The sequence below is a fragment of the Podarcis liolepis genome (assembly GCF_965112155.1).
Source record: "Podarcis liolepis genome assembly, chromosome: 8".
Classification (NCBI taxonomy): domain Eukaryota; kingdom Metazoa; phylum Chordata; class Lepidosauria; order Squamata; family Lacertidae; genus Podarcis; species Podarcis liolepis.
This window is the reverse complement of record NC_139560.1, coordinates 11,665,895-11,683,555: the sequence shown is the minus strand read 5'-3', so window position 1 is coordinate 11,683,555 and position 17,661 is coordinate 11,665,895. Positions and strand designations below refer to the sequence as shown.

The 17,661-nt window shown below is 47.4% G+C and overlaps 2 protein-coding genes and 1 long non-coding RNA gene across 4 annotated transcripts in view; 2 read left to right on the top strand and 1 right to left on the bottom strand.

The window, feature by feature from the left end:
* ADCY8 (adenylate cyclase 8) overlaps positions 1 to 4,523 on the bottom strand; it is a 142,224-nt gene extending 137,701 nt beyond the window's left edge. For both annotated transcript variants that reach the window (XM_083516550.1, XM_083516551.1), the window contains exon 1: positions 2,738 to 4,523. In XM_083516550.1, coding sequence (XP_083372676.1) covers positions 2,738 to 3,610 — 873 coding nt within the window. In that variant the 5' untranslated portion in view covers positions 3,611 to 4,523. The remainder of the gene's footprint in view (positions 1 to 2,737) is intronic.
* LOC310713275 lies at positions 2,868 to 5,248 on the top strand. Its single transcript, XR_014529176.1, has 2 exons — positions 2,868 to 2,974; positions 4,521 to 5,248. It is a non-coding gene; the product is annotated as an uncharacterized lncRNA (long non-coding RNA).
* A 9,226-nt stretch (positions 5,249 to 14,474) lies between these two features.
* On the top strand, positions 14,475 to 16,541 carry LOC310713810 (zinc finger and BTB domain-containing protein 8A-like; the record flags this gene model as incomplete). The annotated part of the gene is given in 3 exon segments (XM_083518379.1): positions 14,475 to 14,562; positions 15,091 to 15,461; positions 15,463 to 16,541. Coding segments are annotated over 3 exon segments (1,227 nt in total). The 3' UTR covers positions 16,231 to 16,541.
* Between the last annotated feature and the right edge of the window lie 1,120 nt (positions 16,542 to 17,661).

The following is a 17,661-nucleotide window of genomic DNA, read 5'->3' as shown; positions in this document are numbered from 1 at the left end:
GATCACAATCCTAATGAAAAAGCCTTTCCCCTCTGAGCTGTACTGGACTCCCTTCTCTCAGATGTTTGTAGGCTTCCAGGGTTCAGTGGTAAAATACACTCTGAACTTGCTCAGAGGTCCTTTCTTCAAAACTGCTGCAACATATATCCCATTGCTGAGCCCTTGGCACTGAAAACAGGATCTAGGATCGGAGCTCTAGCAATCTTAGATGTCAATAAACAATTAGTCCATAAATCATTTCCGTCTCCCCCTCCTCCAATGCTTCCTAAACCAAACGATCTGTTCTGGGTTCTCTCTTCGGACTAAAAGGGGTTGCCAACTATGTCTTAGAACAGATGATGAGGTTTTCTCATGATTGTAAAAAACATCAACAACACCTTTGTTTGTCAATTCCTGCTACAGGTCAAGCTGCTACTGGAGTCTTTTGAAAAAATGGGGAATGTGAACCTAAAATAATCCGAAATTGTTCATCAAAAGACAATTGCTAAGTATTTAAGGACTCGCCCCACCCGCAAACCTGTTAAGTGCACAAAACATTTCTGTTGGATTTTTAATAAATAAATAAATAAATAAATAAATAAAGAAAGAAAGTCAATTCCTATCAGCAAGACAATTTCTAAAGCAGATGAGAGTTTCCACTTTTTAGATCTCATGCCCCTGTAAAATGTTGGGTTGCATTGTGTCACACAGCAAAATAATCCTTAGACCTGCAAGCTTTCCAGATTGTTTATTTTATAAATACAGCTGAAATTATTTATTTACTTGAGGGAAGACTCTTTTTTTAAAAAAAAGTACCACGTATATCTTGAAACTTGTAATAAAAGAAAATGGATTTTTGTTTCAATTTTTAATATATTTCTGCCTTCAGAAAACAAATTTAGGAATAGTTAAAACTGATTCATTTATGTATTATATTATTACATTAATATCCCACCTTTTTCCCCAAGTAGCTCAAGGTGGTGAATGTGGCTCTCCTCTCTAATTTTTTACTCACAACAACCCTGTGAGGGAGGTTAGTCAGAGAGGCTGTGACCATCCCTAAATCAGCGAGTAACTTTCATGGCTGAGTGGGGATTTGACTGTCCAGCACTGTGACGAAGCTGACTCTCTCGTGTATGCCAAATAAATGACAAAGGTGACTGATCTCTCCCTGTTCACCATCATTAATCCCTGATAAATTAGAAGCTGGCACGAGCCAAGACCGACATAACAATTACTTCTTTTGAGACCTCATCACTCAAAACCTTTGTCCAGGTGGCAGAAACAGAGAACCGGACCCCCAGCAAAAGCCATTTGGCATGATCTGCATTTTTTGTTTCTGGTTTTTTTTTTTTTTGAGATTGAATACTGTTTTGCAGTGGGTTGGGGGAACAAAACACCTCAGCGACAGCAGCCCAGGAACTAAGAAACCAGCACTACTCAATGAACACTCTCATTTAATGGAGAGATGATCTGATTTACTTTTCAGAGACGAAGGTTCAGGTTCGATGCTAATTCAACCACAGACCCATCAGGTGGCTCTAAGCATATATTGCTACATTCCCTGCTTCATTCATCATGGTATGCAATCAGGACAGATTTGAAGGTGTCAAATGCAGATTGTCAAGCCCATTGAAAAGTGTGATATGCACAAGTGCTAGGGATTTGCGAACTGACACCTCACCCACTGCAAGGTGAGGTGGTATTCCAATATGCTCCATATTAGCATGATACAGACAGAAACCAAGAATCCAAAAATAAGAAAAGGTACAGTATATCCAACTGAAACAGTTCCCCTTCTTGATTAACCTTGTCCACTGAATGGTTGCCAAAATAGCTCCAGGGATTGAAAGCAGCATTTTAGGGTTGCAATGAGCTTGTGTGTGTGTGTTGCAAAACATTCAGGTGCATCAATATATCTACCGGCTTCCAAATTCTGCTTCCAGGTAGATTCTTTTAACTCCAAATCCACTCCAGATCACCACTTGGTACAAGTATCAACTAAACATGAGAATATTGAGTGGAGGAGAATATGGAGGACCCACTAGGGAACATTGCAGTGGACACAGCTGGTCTTGGACCAGGAGTGCAGTGGTGGACTTGGGACAGGAGACCTGCATTCAGACTCCTCAGACCTGGAGAATTTTGGACCAGATGCTGCCTCTCTGCCTAACCTACTACACAGAGATGTGGTGAGGATGACATGAGACAAGCTCATGAGCAATGAACGTCCTGAGGTCCTTGGAGGAAGAGTGGGATACATATGTGAGAGGTCAGGATGCAGATGGGAGTTGCAATCCTTACATCTGGGTGCCAGATGTTGGATTGCGGATGAACATAAAGATTAAGGATGGGTGCTCTTCAATATAGCCTTCCATTTGCATCTCCATCTAAGTGACTAAAATATGGATATGAGGAGGACATTAGATTTCCATGACATGGGTTGTTTGATCATGACAAAAACCCAACTTTTATGTGTCATTCCACATAAGGTCTCACTGCCTCCTCCCTCTCCCCAGCCGAAACAGAGCTAGATGTCTGAACCTGTAATTCCTCTTGCATTAATCAGGATTATGAATGCACCAGCACATCCTTGCTAGGATATAATCAACCCATTATGAGAAAGGATAGCTTTACTCAATGATGATGTCTAGCTGCCTTAGTAACCCAGCTCATGGAGGAGATGAACATGTGTCCTTACAAGCTACCCCACTAAAGGTGACTTCGGAGAGAAAGAACGATGATCCCCCGGAAATACCTGGTTGATGGAGGTCATGGTTTGCCTCGGGATCACCAACTGCATGACGAGTTGCAGAACGGAGGTGACTAAGCCAGCCAGGATAGCCCAGGTGAGGGGCAGAGGCAGCATGCTGTAGGTGGCGAAGAGCGTGAAGAGCACATAGCCAATTCCATCTCCGAGAAGACCACAGCCAAGGCCGGCAGCCAGGATCTGTGTGGCCATGGCCACCCAAGTGACCACCCCACTGTACTGCAGGTAGGTGTAGGAGGTCGTATCCTTCCTGACCACCACTAAGGCACAGATGACCACCTCGATGCCCGTGAAGAAGCCCAGCAGGATGCCCTTGATGGGGTCCATAGGGGCCGAGGCCAAGGTGAGGTGGAGCAGCAGGAGGGTCAGCTTGGTGAGCACATCCAGGATGTTCACCACCACCTCGGATTTGCGCCTCTGGCCCAGGAAGTAGCGTTGGTAGAGGCGCTCCAAGTCCCGGGACTTGAAGGAGTTGCGCAGGGTAGGGAAGATCACGCCGCGGTACGTGTAGCCCCAGTTGAGGAAGAAGTCTGAGTTGCTGGGAGCGCAGTCGAGATGCAGGAATCCCAGGTCCCCACTGCTGCTCGTGCGCTCTGGGAAGACTTTGGTTCCCCCATTGTTGTGGCCGCCAAGGCTCTTGCCTGCCGACCGCGGATGGTGGGAGTGGTTGGAGCAGAAGGACTCCTCTGAGCCCAGCACTTTCCCTCCGCTGTGCTCCTGGATGAAGCGCTGCTCAGTGATGTGGCGGACTGCCGTCTGCCACAGCAGGCGCTGAGAGCGAGCGCCGCTGCTAGGGGGCGTCTGGTTGATGGTGTACAACTCGTCGCTGTCACTCAGGCAGCGAACCTCGGATAGCTCCATCGTGTGGCTCGGGGTGGTGGCGGCAGCAGCAGCGGCAGGAGAGGGAGGGTGTATCACATTGAAAGGCGGTGGCTGCCCCCTACCCCCTTGGCCGGCAGGGTGGGGGGAATCAAGGGTCAGTCAATTATTGCAGAAGAAAGAGGGCTCCCCATGCCTTTTTGGCACTGGATAGACCTTTGCAGGGGGGGGGGTTGGCTTTGTAAAGTGCATCTGACCCTGCCCCCCAGGTTATTATTACAGCTGGCGGTGGGGGGGGGAAGAGAGCAGATTGAGATACAGAAGGCCCTTTTTGCTAATGGTGTGGTCAAAAGTCCAGTCCAGTGCAATCAAAGCCACATCCTTGTGGGCCCCTGCTTGGCGCCGCAGAATCCAAAGGCAAAGAGGGGAAAGATACCCACAGAGAGGCAAAAAGTGCCCTTCAGACTGAGCCAACAAAAGGAGGGCAGGTTGGTGGCTCCCATCCTACATTCAGAAAACATGGTGTACTGCTGGATATTGGAAGTTGCCTTAGGACAAGCCAGACCATTGGTCCATCAAGCTGAGGACTCCCTCCTCTGATTGGCTCTCTGAGGTTCCAGGTTCAAACCCTTCCCAGTCCTGCTGCGGAGATCCTTGCAACTGGAAACGGCAGGGACTGAATCCAGAGCATGTGGTCTATCAATTGGATATGACTTCTTGCAGAAGAAAAATGAGAGCCCTGTGCAATAGTGATATAGGTGGGTGGTTGTTTCCCTTAAATATATATATATATTTGTATATATTGTAGACTATTACAGGTGCATTAATAACAGCAACAACAACATCATGCAACTTCTTAGGAGAGGGAAGTGACCATCTGGAGGGTTCTAGGAGCTTGATGGAAGATCTGTTCCTTTCACACGGGTACTTATATTTATATATATCTGTACAGCTGCAGCTGTGAGGGCGAGAGAGAGGTGATCGCTGGTTTGCTATAATCCGCGGCGCAGTCGCCTATCAGGATCAGCCATCCGTGCCACAAAGAGGAAGAACCGAGAGGATTGAAACGGGAAGGAGGTTAGAAACCGAAAAGGGAGAGAAATGCCCAAGGAGACCCCAGGACCGGGGCGCTGGTCTCACTCCTGAAATTGACAAGGCTGCCGGTGGTCCAAGCGGGAGGCGAGGTGCGAAGCTGACAAGGTCAAGGGAGCTGGAGCTGGCGGCTGGCCCGGAGTCGCCTCTTCCCAAGCGCGCGCCGAGAGCGATCCAGGGAAACTCCAGCCGCGCAGGAAGATGCAAAGAGTTTTCCTTTTCTTTCGGGAGATCGGAGACTTGCAGCAGCGAGACATGGCCGGCTTGGAGATGGGAAGGGAAGCAGCCGGGGTGGGGGGATGCAGTGGCTGGCGGCTCACGGCTCGGCGACTTCAAGTTTCCCCGCAGGAGGAGAGAGGAGCCGTCGGCGGGATGCCTGGCTGGACATCTCTTTGGCGCGCGGCGCGTAATGGTTAGGCGACGGTCCTCATTACGCTTCCCACGCCTCTTTAAACCGATCTCCCTCCCTCTCCAAGCTTCCTCCTTCTCCCTCTCCCTCTTCCCCAAAGCCTAACCGGAGCCCTCAGTCTAACATGCCGCTTCCTCGAGGGGAGGGGATGCTTTATAAGATCCAAGGAGCGCCCCCCCCCCAAAAAAAAGAAAGAGAGGCGAAGGGGCTGCCCTTCCGAGCAGCTGCCCCGGGATGGCAGAAGTTTGGGGCACCCGGAAAGTCAGAGGGCTCCTCCTACCCCACCCGAGGGGGCTGTTTACTCCTCGCTGCTCCGCATCCGTCCATCCGCCCCTTGGGCAGCAGCTGGGCTAATAGCAGCTCCGCCGATTGGGCATTTCCGGAGCCCTCGGGTCCTGCTCTGGCCCACCGCCGCCGCGATTTCTTGTTAGCCCTCCGAGAGTGGAATCAGAGCAAGCGAGCGAGGGAAAAGATAATCCGGGGCGCAGGAGAGCTGGTGCCGCGGCGGGCGCTCCTCTTGCCGCCACCGCCGCCGCCTCTACTGGGAAAGGCAGAGCCCGGCTCGGTCAGCTGATGGCCCAGTGACGTCAGGCTCTACTGCTCCCGCTCCCCTGTGCGCCCACTTAAAGAAGTACCATCTCCCCCCCCCCCAACAACAGCAGCCCCAAGACACGCGCATTGTCCCCAAAGGGATGGATCCGAATTGAGCCAGTGGCTAGGGACTTCCTCTTGGATTCCACTCACCCTGCTTAGGACCACAGGCAACCAGTGCGCGCTCACTTGGAAGCAAAGTCCGCTTTCTATCCAGAGGGTGCAATCTGAAGCGCTAAATCGCAAGACACACTGACGTGGGGTCTCTGCTCTCAAAGTGATTCCAAAATCACTACTAATACTACTATTTATTACAGTGGTACCTCGGGTTACATACGCTTCAGGTTACACACTCCGCTAACCCAGAAAGAGTGCTTCAGGTTAAGAACTTTGCTTCAGGATAAGAACAGAAATCGTGCTCTGGCAGCGCAGCGGCAGCAGGAGGCCCCATTAGCTAAAGTGGTGCTTCAGGTTAAGAACAGTTTCAGGCTAAGAACGAAGTAAGTACTTAACCTGAGGTACCACTGTATCAATATTAGTACTACAAGCATCAGCACACCTGGCTTATAGCTTGCAGGAAACAAAAGAAGTCTTCTTTGTTTTTGGATTCCATTTGTTCTCCCTGCCCCCAAACTTCAGGGTGAGGTATAGGGCCTGATCCTGTCCACCATGCCACACATACAGAGGAGGTCAGCTGTTCACTCTTTCTAGCTAGGTAGCTCTGTTGGCTGTAAGAACTTACGAAGAACCAACTAGATCAGGCACTGCCCCACCTAGTCTAGCAGCCTGTTCTTACAGTGGCCAACCGCTGGGAAACCTACAAGCCAGACCTGAGCTTGTAGGAGCCCTCTCCCCTCCTTTGGTTTCTAGCAACTGGTATTTGGAGCATTACTGCCTCCTATTGCCTCCAATGTTGGAAATAATATGTGTTAAGTTTTAATTCAAAGGGTGAAAATATGCTCAGGTTTTTGGGTCACTGCTGCTGTGCAAGACATCTCACAGTCACTCCTCTTGGAGCTTAGAAAAAGGCAAGCATCCATGGGTGGGGGAACATTTCCAAGCCAACAGCATCTGTGGAATTGACTTCTTCTGACTTTGAATGGTCACTCATGATCCACTAATATAGGGATCAGTAAACACAGAACTGTGTGCTTTTAAAAAAAGGACAGTATGTGCTTGGGTACAAAGAGTAATAGAGCTACAGTCTGTGATGACAGAGATCACATTATAAGGTACATAGCCTCCACGCTTTATGAGATACATGGTTTTTATTCATGTATACAAGGAACATGGGGAGGGACTAGAGAGCAATGGTACGGCATGTGCTTTTCATGCAGAAAGTCCGAGGTTCAGTACTCGGCCATTCAACTGGAACAGGGATGCGGGAACCTGTGGAACTTCATAAACTGTCGGACTCTAACTTCCACCAGCCTCAGTCAACATGGACAGTGGTCAGGGATAGTGGGAGCTGTGGTCCAACAGCATCTTGAAGGCCACAGATTCCCTGTCCTTGAACTAAAGGAACTCCAGTTGCAGGAGATGTCTCCAGCCTTTGATCTTGGAGAACAACTACAACACCACCACAAATACCTCCTTTTCAAACAAGTTACTAGGGAGAATACAGTCATACCTCGGGTTACAGATGCTTCAGGTTGAGTTTTTTCGGGTTACAGACCCGCCGAAACCCGGAAGTACCGGAACGGGTTACTTCTGGGTTTTGGTGGTTGCGCATGCGCAGAAGTGTTGAATTGCAACCTGCTCGTGCGCAGACGCAGCGCTGCGGGTTACGAACACTGCAGGTTGCGAATGTGCCTCCCGCACGGATCACGTTCACAAACTGAGCGTCCACTGTACAGTAACTGGTGATGAGCTGCAAGCATTTCTGGAGGAGACTGAGCATCTAGATCCATTCCAATCTGAGTTAAGGACTGAATCTTACTTGGTCTCCTTCTCTCTTCTCTCTCTTCTCTCTTACTAGACCTTTTATATATTCTCTGGGACAGTTTATGAAAGATGTGTACTGAGGACACAGTTCCCTTTGGGAACAGGGCACAGCAGAGACTGTGGTGTCTTTATGATATATGGTTTCATTTACACATACTGTATATAGAACTTGCAGCTAAATCACAGAGCTTTCACATCCTATGAGGGTCTGGCTTCCCCCACAAGGACAGCATTGGACAGGCAGATTTCATCCCTTGAGTGCCCTCTTTGTTGGACAATATCTTACATGTTTTTGTGTGGGACTCAAAGGTCAGATCAGCAGCCCAAGATAGGAAAATAAGTAGTAAGGGAACACCTAGCTACTTTAAAGGAATTCAAATCTCCAGGGCCTGATGAGCTGCATTCAAGGGTACTAAAGGAGCTTGTGGATGTAATTTCAGAACCTTTGCCTATTATCTTTGAGACTTCTTGGGAAACAGGTGAAGTTCCTACAGACTGGAGGTGGGCAAATGTTGTCCCCATATTCAAAAAGGGGAAGAAGGAAGACCCAGGTAACTACCAACCAGTGAGCTTGACACTGATACCAGGGAAGGTCCTAGAACAGCTAAATCAACCGTCGGTCTGTGAGCATTTAGAAAAGGATATTGTTATTACTAAGACCCAGCATGGGTCATAAGTCATGCCAGACCAATCTGATTTCCTTTTCTTTTTATGGAATTGCAAACTTGGTGGATCAGGGGAATGGTGTGGACATAGTGTATCTTGATTTCAGTAAGGCTTTTGACAAACTCCCCCAGCGAGGAAGCTGGTAATATGCGGGTTGAATGAGGTAACTGTTAGGTGGATTTGTAGCTGATTGACCGACTGAACCCTAAGAACGTTCATTAATGGTTCCTCGTCATCCTGGAAATAAGTGACAAATGGGGTGCTACAGGGTTCTGTCCTGGGCCCATTGTTGTTCAACAGCTTTATAAATGACTTGGATGAAGGAATTGAGGGGATGCTCATCAAATTTGCAGATGACACCAAACAGGGAGGGGTAGCTAATGCCGCAGAAGACAGAATCAGAATTCAAAATGACCTTAACAGATTGGTGAACTGAGTGCAAACTAACAAAATGAATGTCAATAGGGACAAATGTAAGGTTCTGCACTTAGACAGGAAGAACCAGATGCACAAACGTAGGATGGGGGACACCTGGCAGTACATGTGAAAAGGATCAAGGGGTCTTGGTGGACCACAAGCTTAACAGGAGACAACAGTATGAGGCAGCAGCAAAAAAAAAGCTACTGCTATACTAGGTTGCACCAACAGAAGTATCATGTGCAGATCAAGGAAAGTACCACTCTATTAATCCTTAGTAAGACCACACTTGGAATACCGTGTCCAATTTTGGGCACCACAATTTAAGAAGGATTTGACAAGCTGGAATGGGTGTACAGTGGTACCTTGGGTTAAGTACTTAATTCGTTCCGGAGGTCCGTACTTAACCTGAAACTGTTCTTAACCTGAAGCACCACTTTAGCTAATGGGGCCTCCTGCTGCTGCCGTGCCACCGGAGCACGATTTCTGTTCTCATCCTGAAGCAAAGTTCTTAACCTGAAGCACTATTTCTGGGTTAGCGGAGTCTGTAACCTGAGGTGTATGTAACCTGAAGCGTATGTAACCCAAGGTACCACTGTACAGGAAGGCAACCAAGATGATCAAGGGTCTGGAAACTAAGCCTTATGAGGAATGGTTGAAGGAGCTGGGTATGTTTAGCCTGGAAAAGAGGAGACTGAGAGGAGTTATGATAGCCATCTTCAAATATCTGAAGGGCTCTCATATGGAAGATGAGCAAGCTTGTTTTCTCCTGCTCTGGAGGGTAGGACTCAAACCAATGGCTTCAAGTTGCAAGAAAGGAGATTTGGAAAACCTTTCTGACAGTAAGAGCTGTTCAGCAATGGAACACACTCCCATGAGAGGTGGAGAACTCTCCTTCCTTGGAGGCTTTTAAACAGAGGTTGGGTGGCCATCTGTCATGGATGCTTTAGCTGAGACTTCTGCATTGCAGAGAGTTGCATTAGATGACCCTTGGGCTCCCTTCCAATTCTATTTTTACCAAGTTTCATTCATTCATTCATTCATTCATTCATTCATTCATTCATTCATTCATTCAAATATTTTAAAATATTATCCTTTTACATTTACAGGTGCTGCTGCTGCTTTTTATCAGTATATCCAACACATGGCTCATTCTTTGTTGAATTACAGCTCCTTTTATGCCAAGCCCTTTCCATGTACATAGTGCAGAGACCACCCAGGAAGACTAAGGCTGAAATGCGTTTGTGCTTTGTGAAAGTCCATTGGTTATATAGCGGTACCTCGGGTTACATACGCTTCAGGTTACATACACTTCAGGTTACAGACTCCGCTAACCAAGAAATAGTACCTCGGGTTAAGAACTTTGCTTCAGGATGAGAACAAAAATTGTGCAGTGGTGGTGCAGCGGCAGCAGGAGGCCCCATTAGCTAAAGTGGTACCACTGTATCTATTTAGTCTGGTGACTTTTTTGTGTTTTGTGATGTTTTATCATCTACATTTGTTCAGTCTGAAGATTGTTTGTTTGCTTTGGATATAAATAGCTATAGACCATTCATTCATAACTGCCATTAGATTTATTTAAATTATTTTTAATATATTGCATGCATTTATACCAGGGGGCAATCCTGTGACAAGATCCATTGGGATGAGCAGATAAGGATCCAGCTGGTCTCTGGCTCAGCCAGCTGATTCCGAGCTCTGCTGTGCTAAGGCAGCACTGAGACCCCCAACCCTGACTCAGCCAAAGATACATTGACATAACATGCTTATTCCGGGTCAGCTGGGGCTCAGATAGTACAAGTCTTCCAAAAGGGTAATGACAAAAGGTGTAGCACAGGGGTCAGCAACCTAAGGACCATGGGTGGGAAGCAGCTCGCGGAGGTCATTTGACTGACCCACGAGCTACCCCTGAACTGAGCCACCCACTTGTGCTCTGTGCTAAACCGGTGCAGCGCGGCGCAGAGACTCGCTTCCTCGGTGCCGGAAATCACATCTGTGCACTCACAGGGATCTCTGCAGGACCGATCCGGCCCTGGCAAGATAAACCTTGCCGACCCCTGGTGTCGCAGAACCAGAGATTGGAGAATTAGGTTGGATTGCAAGCCTGTTCAGCTTGGTTCCATGACCTGGCAAACTGGTATAGAACACTATTTTAAGACTTGTTTTCCCTCTGCCAGGTTTAGGCAGAGCAGCAACAGCAACCCAGCTGGTGAACAGGGTTTGGATCTGGTGCAATTTTGTGCTGGCTCAAGTTACACCTGCTTGCTTTATTCCAGCTTCTAGTGCATAGGATTTCTCCCTTAGTTTGCCATTGGCTTTTGATCCCAATCTTTTTCTTATGCCTTAATTTTGTTGAGGTTTATTTCCATTTTTGTACTGCATGGTTGTTCCTTATGTACCTGTTCAGTCTATGATGGCACTCCTTCAATTATCAGTCAGTCTCTCTCTCTCTCTCTCTCTCTCTCTCTCTCTCTCTCTCTCTGTGTGTGTGTGTGTGTGTGTGTGTTGCAATCTATGCTTCCTAGATTCCACCCTCCAGGCTAAATGAGTTGGCAATAGCAGTTATGGAGAACATGTATTCAGAACGGTTAATTCAGAAGTTTAATATATTCAAACTTTCCTAAGAATGCCTTATTCTAGTCTTCCATCTTTTAAGACAGGAAGAGAGAATTGGACAATGTATTCCGATGTTGTCTTCTTATCTGAGTAATGAAGAAAATTAGCAAGTCAGTAAAGGAAAGACCGTAACGACTCTTTCTATATTAATGTTTTGTAATTGGATAGAGTATTCCTATCCATGTGATCCGTGATGAATCACAATGATTTCTGCTTGGTAGCTATCCTGCCAAAAAAATAATAATGACAGATTGTTCTGATGAAGGTGGCTTCATTTGACACTTACACAGAATGGCAGCATTTAAAGCAAGTTTTTATTTGCCACACACCAGCTATGCACTTAAATTTTGGAGTTACACCAATGCAAGCATTTAAGCAGTAGGAAGGATAAAAAGATGCTTGCATGTTGAGATGGAGGGCCGATCTAGTTCAGAATCCAATAATAATAATAATAATAATAATAATAATAATAATTTATACCCTGCCCATCTGGCTGGGTTTCTCCAGCTACTTGGGCAGCTCCCAGCAGATTAAAAACGGAATAAAACATCAAACATTAAAAACTTCCCTAAACAGGGCTGCCTTCAGATGTCTTCTAAAAGTCAGATAGTTGCTTATTTCTTCGACATCTGATAGGAGGGTGTTCCACAGGGCGGGCGCCACCACCGAGAAGGCCCTCTGCCTGGTTCCCTGTAACCTCATACCTCGCAGAGAGGGAACCGCCAGACTGATAGCAGCTAGACTGATGCCTCTGGAAAGGAAGCCCACATTGCAAGAGCCCTTCCCTGTTATATGCCCCTGGCATGGGGTGTTCAAAGGTATAGTGCCTTTGAACATGGCATTTTCATCCAGCTGTTCTGGCTAATATTGATTGGCTGACCCAGCAATGCAGTGGTTAAATTTAAGAACGCACGAGCTCATTGTGACAGCTCTCCTAGCCACACCCCCAAGGAGAGTCCAAAAACACGAGACAATCCATCATGATGGACCCACTAAAGATCAGCAGCGAATGGTAGAAAGCCTGATCATTGCCACCACGGTGACTGTGAGCCTATGTGCAATTTCCTGGGAATGAGAAAAGGAAACCAGCTCAGCGGATCTTTAAAAATTCTAAAATCAGGATGCATCACATAACAATCATCTGCTCGGCATGACAAATGAGAACTGGCATCAAGGATTGGTATGGTTAGGGAACAGACAAAGCCCCCACACCAGCAGAGGGGGGTGGACATTGACAGCCACCTATTGCTCTTCTTCCCCATTGTGGCCTGCCTTCTTTTCCACCCATTTTCCCCTCTGGCCAAGGTGTGGTGGTCAGAGGCAGGCAGGTAGGAGATGCTGTTGCTCGATTGCTCCTTGGCTCTCTACCTGATGAGCAAGCAGGTGGGAGAATCATGAGGAAGAAGGTGAGCAGCTTGTGCAGCTTGTAGTAAGGAGGTAGACATACCCAGGGAGAGGACCTCTTGCACAAGGGCCCTCCAAAATCTGGAGCCAGCCCTGAGACAAAGGCTTGCAGGAACAGGAAAGTTTTAACCAGTTAGTGGGAAATTCAGAAGAGCAGTGTTACTTCATGATAGTCACAGCCATGCTCCATATAAGAATATTCAGCATCCTAAGGTTATACATGGGTGGCGCTGTGGGTTAAACCTCAAAGCCTAGGGCTTGCTGATCTGAAGGTCGGTGGTTTGAATCCCTGCAACGGGGTGAGCGCCCGTTGCTCGGTCCCTGCTCCTGCCAACCTAGCAGTTTGAAAGCACGTCAAAGTGCAAGTAGATAAATAGGTACTGCTCCGGCGGGAAGGTAAACGGCATTTCCATGTGCTGCTCTGATTCACCAAAAGCGGCTTAGTCATGCTGGCCACATGACCGGGAAGCTGTATGCCGGCTCCCTCAGCCAATAAAGCGAGATGAGCGCCACAACCCCAGAGTCGGCCATGACTGGACCTAATGGTCAGGGGTCCCTTTACCTTTTAAGATTATACTATAAAAATAAATAGGGATGCACTGCAACAATCATTGCAGATCTCCATGGTTTTGCTTTTCAGATAGATTTACTATTTTCTGTGCACATACTTGCGAAATTATTTGGAGTGTTCTATGGGAGCGCCTCTCCTGGTATGTCCCATGGAGGACCTTATGGTCTTCAAACAAAAACATCTTGGAGGTCCTGGGCCACAGGGAGGTTAGGCTGGCCTCAACCAGAGCCAGGGCTTTTTTGGCCGTGGCCCCGATCTGGTGGAACGCTCTGTCACAAGAGACTAGGGCCCTGTGGGACTTGACATCTTTCCACAGGGCCTGCAAGACAGAGCTGTTCCACCAGGCCTTTGGCCAGGGAACAGTCTGACCCCCTCCTTTGGTAATCCTCATAGAACTCTTGCCCAATGGTTTCCATTAATTTGATTTTGAATTGATCTTAAAATGAATTGATTTTAGAATGCTGTGTTACTTTTATTGTTGTTAGTCATTCTGAGCCCGGCTTCGGCTGGGGAGGGCAGGATATAAATAATTTATTATCATTATCATTATCATTATTACCATCTTTTGGAATGACTTAAGTTGTGCTTTCTGGGATCTTGCACACCGTTCTTTTGAAACTGAAGCGCTCTGTGCTTTTAGTGCCCCAAAGTGCTTAGCTTTAGAGAAGACAGAACAACAGGTCCTCTGTGTTCTTCCCATGAACCTCTTCATAATGACCCTAGAAGTCAATCCTTCAAGGCCCATTCCTTTCATTCTGATTGGCTCCAATCAGAAAAAAGGGCTGAGAATTACTTATTTTCAGTGGGACAGAGACCAGCTTAGGATCCAGTGGAACTAGGACCATGCCAGCTGCTCCCCCCTTAGAGTGCATCATTTGGGGCCTTTTGGTTGGCTCCAGCTAATGGCGATCCCACGTGCCTGATCATTTGGCAACCAGTGGGAGGTCATCTTAGCCACTCATTCCAATACTACCACACTCAGCCTGGCATAAGGTGGTGGTGGGGTTTGAATTGATCTGCCCCCTGTCTGCCTAACCCCATCTCTCTGTGACATAACAGCAGCTCAGCCCATCACTGCCACAGAAGCCACCTCAAAATGGCAGAGTAAATTCACATATAGGACAGAGAACATGGATGTGTGAATCAGCCCATCTGTATATTGTTACACCATTAAAGTCAGCCCAAGCATTGACACGATGAGTCAACTGAACTTCGTTGCACATGCAAAACCAACTCATTATCTTAGATTCACGCAAGAGACGGGCTGCCTTCAGATTTTCCTGGGTACCAGTTTGCATTTCGTTTCCTTCCGACTAAACCTAAACTTCCCACTTCCTTTTCTTTCTCTTCTCCTACCTACACCCTCAGAATACAACCAGCTGTTTTGCAAGCCTCCCCACCTGTCAGTTTTGATTGGGCCAAGTGATATCTATTTAATTCTCTCCCCCTCCCGCCACCCGCTTTGCTCCCAAGTCAAGCTCAACAGCTCTTTAATCATTTTGCTGCCCTTCTCTTTCAATTCCCACATCTTCCCTTGGCTGCAGACTCTAGAAAACCTTCAAGCGGAGTCCCTGGACAGTGGAGAAGGCTGCAGAAAAAAAAATTAATGCACAAATCCATTCCGATTACTGAGTACAGGCCTTCTTTGGTGCCGGTCTTCTTTGCTATTTCACCAAAGTGTGACAGGAGGAGCCAAGGCAAAGCAGCAGGTCAATTGTGGTCAAGACTATGCTTTATTTATATCCCAATGTTAAGAAGAATCAATGTAAAATCTGGGATGCATGTGCAACCATTTCCCAGAACGAGACTGAGAAGAAGGACACCTTCTGACGTTATTAGTGACTGACGTTATTAGTGTTTGCAAGACATTCATTAAATACTCCTTGGACATCAGCGAGAAGGAAAAAGATCGCTATTTTAGTCTCTCGGACAAGGAAGTGAATGGCGTGGAGCGTTTATGCCTGTATGGGACTGGGTGGAGAACGGAGAGCAGTCCCCCTCATTCGCACTTAAGCCCAGATCAAGGGACATGTATAGTGGGTGGAAATTCTTGGACCAATTTCAATTATTACCCAGCCACTCAGAGAAATGCCCAGCAGCTGTCCAAGCATGACCAAAGGCAAGAACCCATGAAGAAAACCAGTAGACATATAGGGCTGCCACAACCCTCTGATGTTCCTCACTTATAAGGCAAGTAAACTTGAAGAGCAAGTTTCAGAGCCTATAAGCCACACTTCTCCATCTGAAGAGGATGTCCAAATTGATTCAGAAGGTGACTCTGGCCATTCCAGCTACCAGTACGGCCAGGGATCCGACACCGTCCCCAGAGGCTTTGCTGTGTCACAGCAAGAGCATGATTCTCCACACCCTGCTGGCAAGTCAAAATCTTCCAAAGGGGACGAGCCATACCCTAGCATGCCCTCGGTACTGGGTGTGGTGGGGAACTGGGCGGATGATGATCTGCCTAGGATGAGGTTCAAATGCCCCTTCTCCACGCATGTGGTAAAGCGGAAAGCAGACCTGAAGCGCCACCTTCGCTGCCATACGGGAGAACGGCCGTATCCGTGTGAAGCATGTGGAAAGAGATTCAGCAGGCTGGATCACCTGAGCAGCCATTTCCGAGCATTCCATCAAGCTTGCAAGCCCATCTGCAGAAAATGCAAGCGTCACGTGACTGAGATGACGGGGCAAGTGGTCCAAGAAGGGACGAGGCGCTACAGACTTTGCAATGATAGCATAGATAGCATAGATAGCATCCACATTGATTTGGACACTGAGCCAAGACCTGAGTTCCCACTAGAAGAGGACAAGGATTCTAACTGGAATTACGGTGAAGACAACAGATCCGATGTGGAAATTGTAGAGGACGGGTCTACCGATTTGGTCATCCAGCAAGTGGACGATAGCGATGATGAAGCTGAGGAAAAAGATATAAAACCAAACATTAGGTAGTTATGAATGGACTGGATGTTAAATAAAAGTTCCCCCTTTATGTTGTCATTCCTTGTTTTGACCATTGACTCCCAACCAGCCTGTGGTTAACATACAATCTATTATATAGGCTTTCTATGACTTGGGCTAAACTTGCATGCATTTATGGACATGCCATTGTGTCTATATTGAATTTAGTTACTCAAGGGTATCAATATTTTGTTCCATAAGCAAGCATCCATCCTGAGATGGTACCATGTATGAACAATTACCTGCTGAAGTGCGACAGTGATAACTTTTGATAGAATAAAATGGATCTCTTCTCAAACCTTTTTCAATGTTGGGGAGCACTTCAAAATAAAGAAGAAGGACGCCATTTGAACTCAGGGTGGCATACCTGGTTCTTCTACATTGGCTCCCAGTACATTTCCGAGCACAATTCAAAGTGTTGGTGTTGACCTTCAAAGCCCTAAACGGCCTCGGTCCAGTATACCTGAAGGAGCATCTCCACCCCCATCGTTCAGCCCGGACGCTGAGGTCTAGCGCCAAGGGCCTTCTGGCGGTTCCCTCACTGCGAGAAGCAAAGCTGCAGGGAACCAGGCAGAGGGCCTTCTCGGTAGTGGTGCCCACCCTGTGGAACGCCCTCCCACCAGATGACAAAGAGATAAACAACAACCTGACATTTAGAAGACACCTGAAGGCAGCCCTGTTCAGGGAAGTTTTTAACATGTGACATTTAATGTATTTTTAATCTTTGTTGGAAGCCACCCAGAGTGGCTGGGGAGACCCAGCCAGATGGGCGGGGTACAAATAATAAATTATTATAATAATTGCTGCTCCTCCCACTTTATCCTCGCCACAATCCTGTGAGATAGGTTTGGACCAGGCATGGCCAAACTTGACCCTCCAAATGTTTTGGGACTACAACTCCCATCATCCCTAGCTAACAGGACCAGTGGTCAGGGATGGTGGGCATTGTAGTCCCAAAACATCTGGAGGCCCAAGTTTGGCCATGCCTGGTTTAGACAGTGGTATTTTAGGGCAAGGGTGGAGGGGATGGTGGCACTCCAGATGTTGCTGGCTTCCAACTCCCATCAACCTTGACCATTAAGTCATGCTGGCTAGGGCTGGTAGGAATTGGGAGTCCAACCACATGTCTTAGCCATCCCTAGGCTAAGAGGCAGTGAATGGCCTGAAGTTGCCTACTGAACATTTAATGACTAGGGATTTGGGTCCGGACTTCATCAGTCCTTGCCCAACACTCCAAGGAATGGGAACATGCCTCATTCCAGATGTTGCTGAACCTCAACTCCTCCGAGACCACTGGCCATGTTGTGTCAGGGAGCAGACAAGGAGAGCAGGTCATTCACAAATCGGAGAAAGAGAGTAAAACACTTGGCTAACTTACGGCTAGTTTCTTTATTGAGGAAAGCAGAACAGAGAATACCAGAG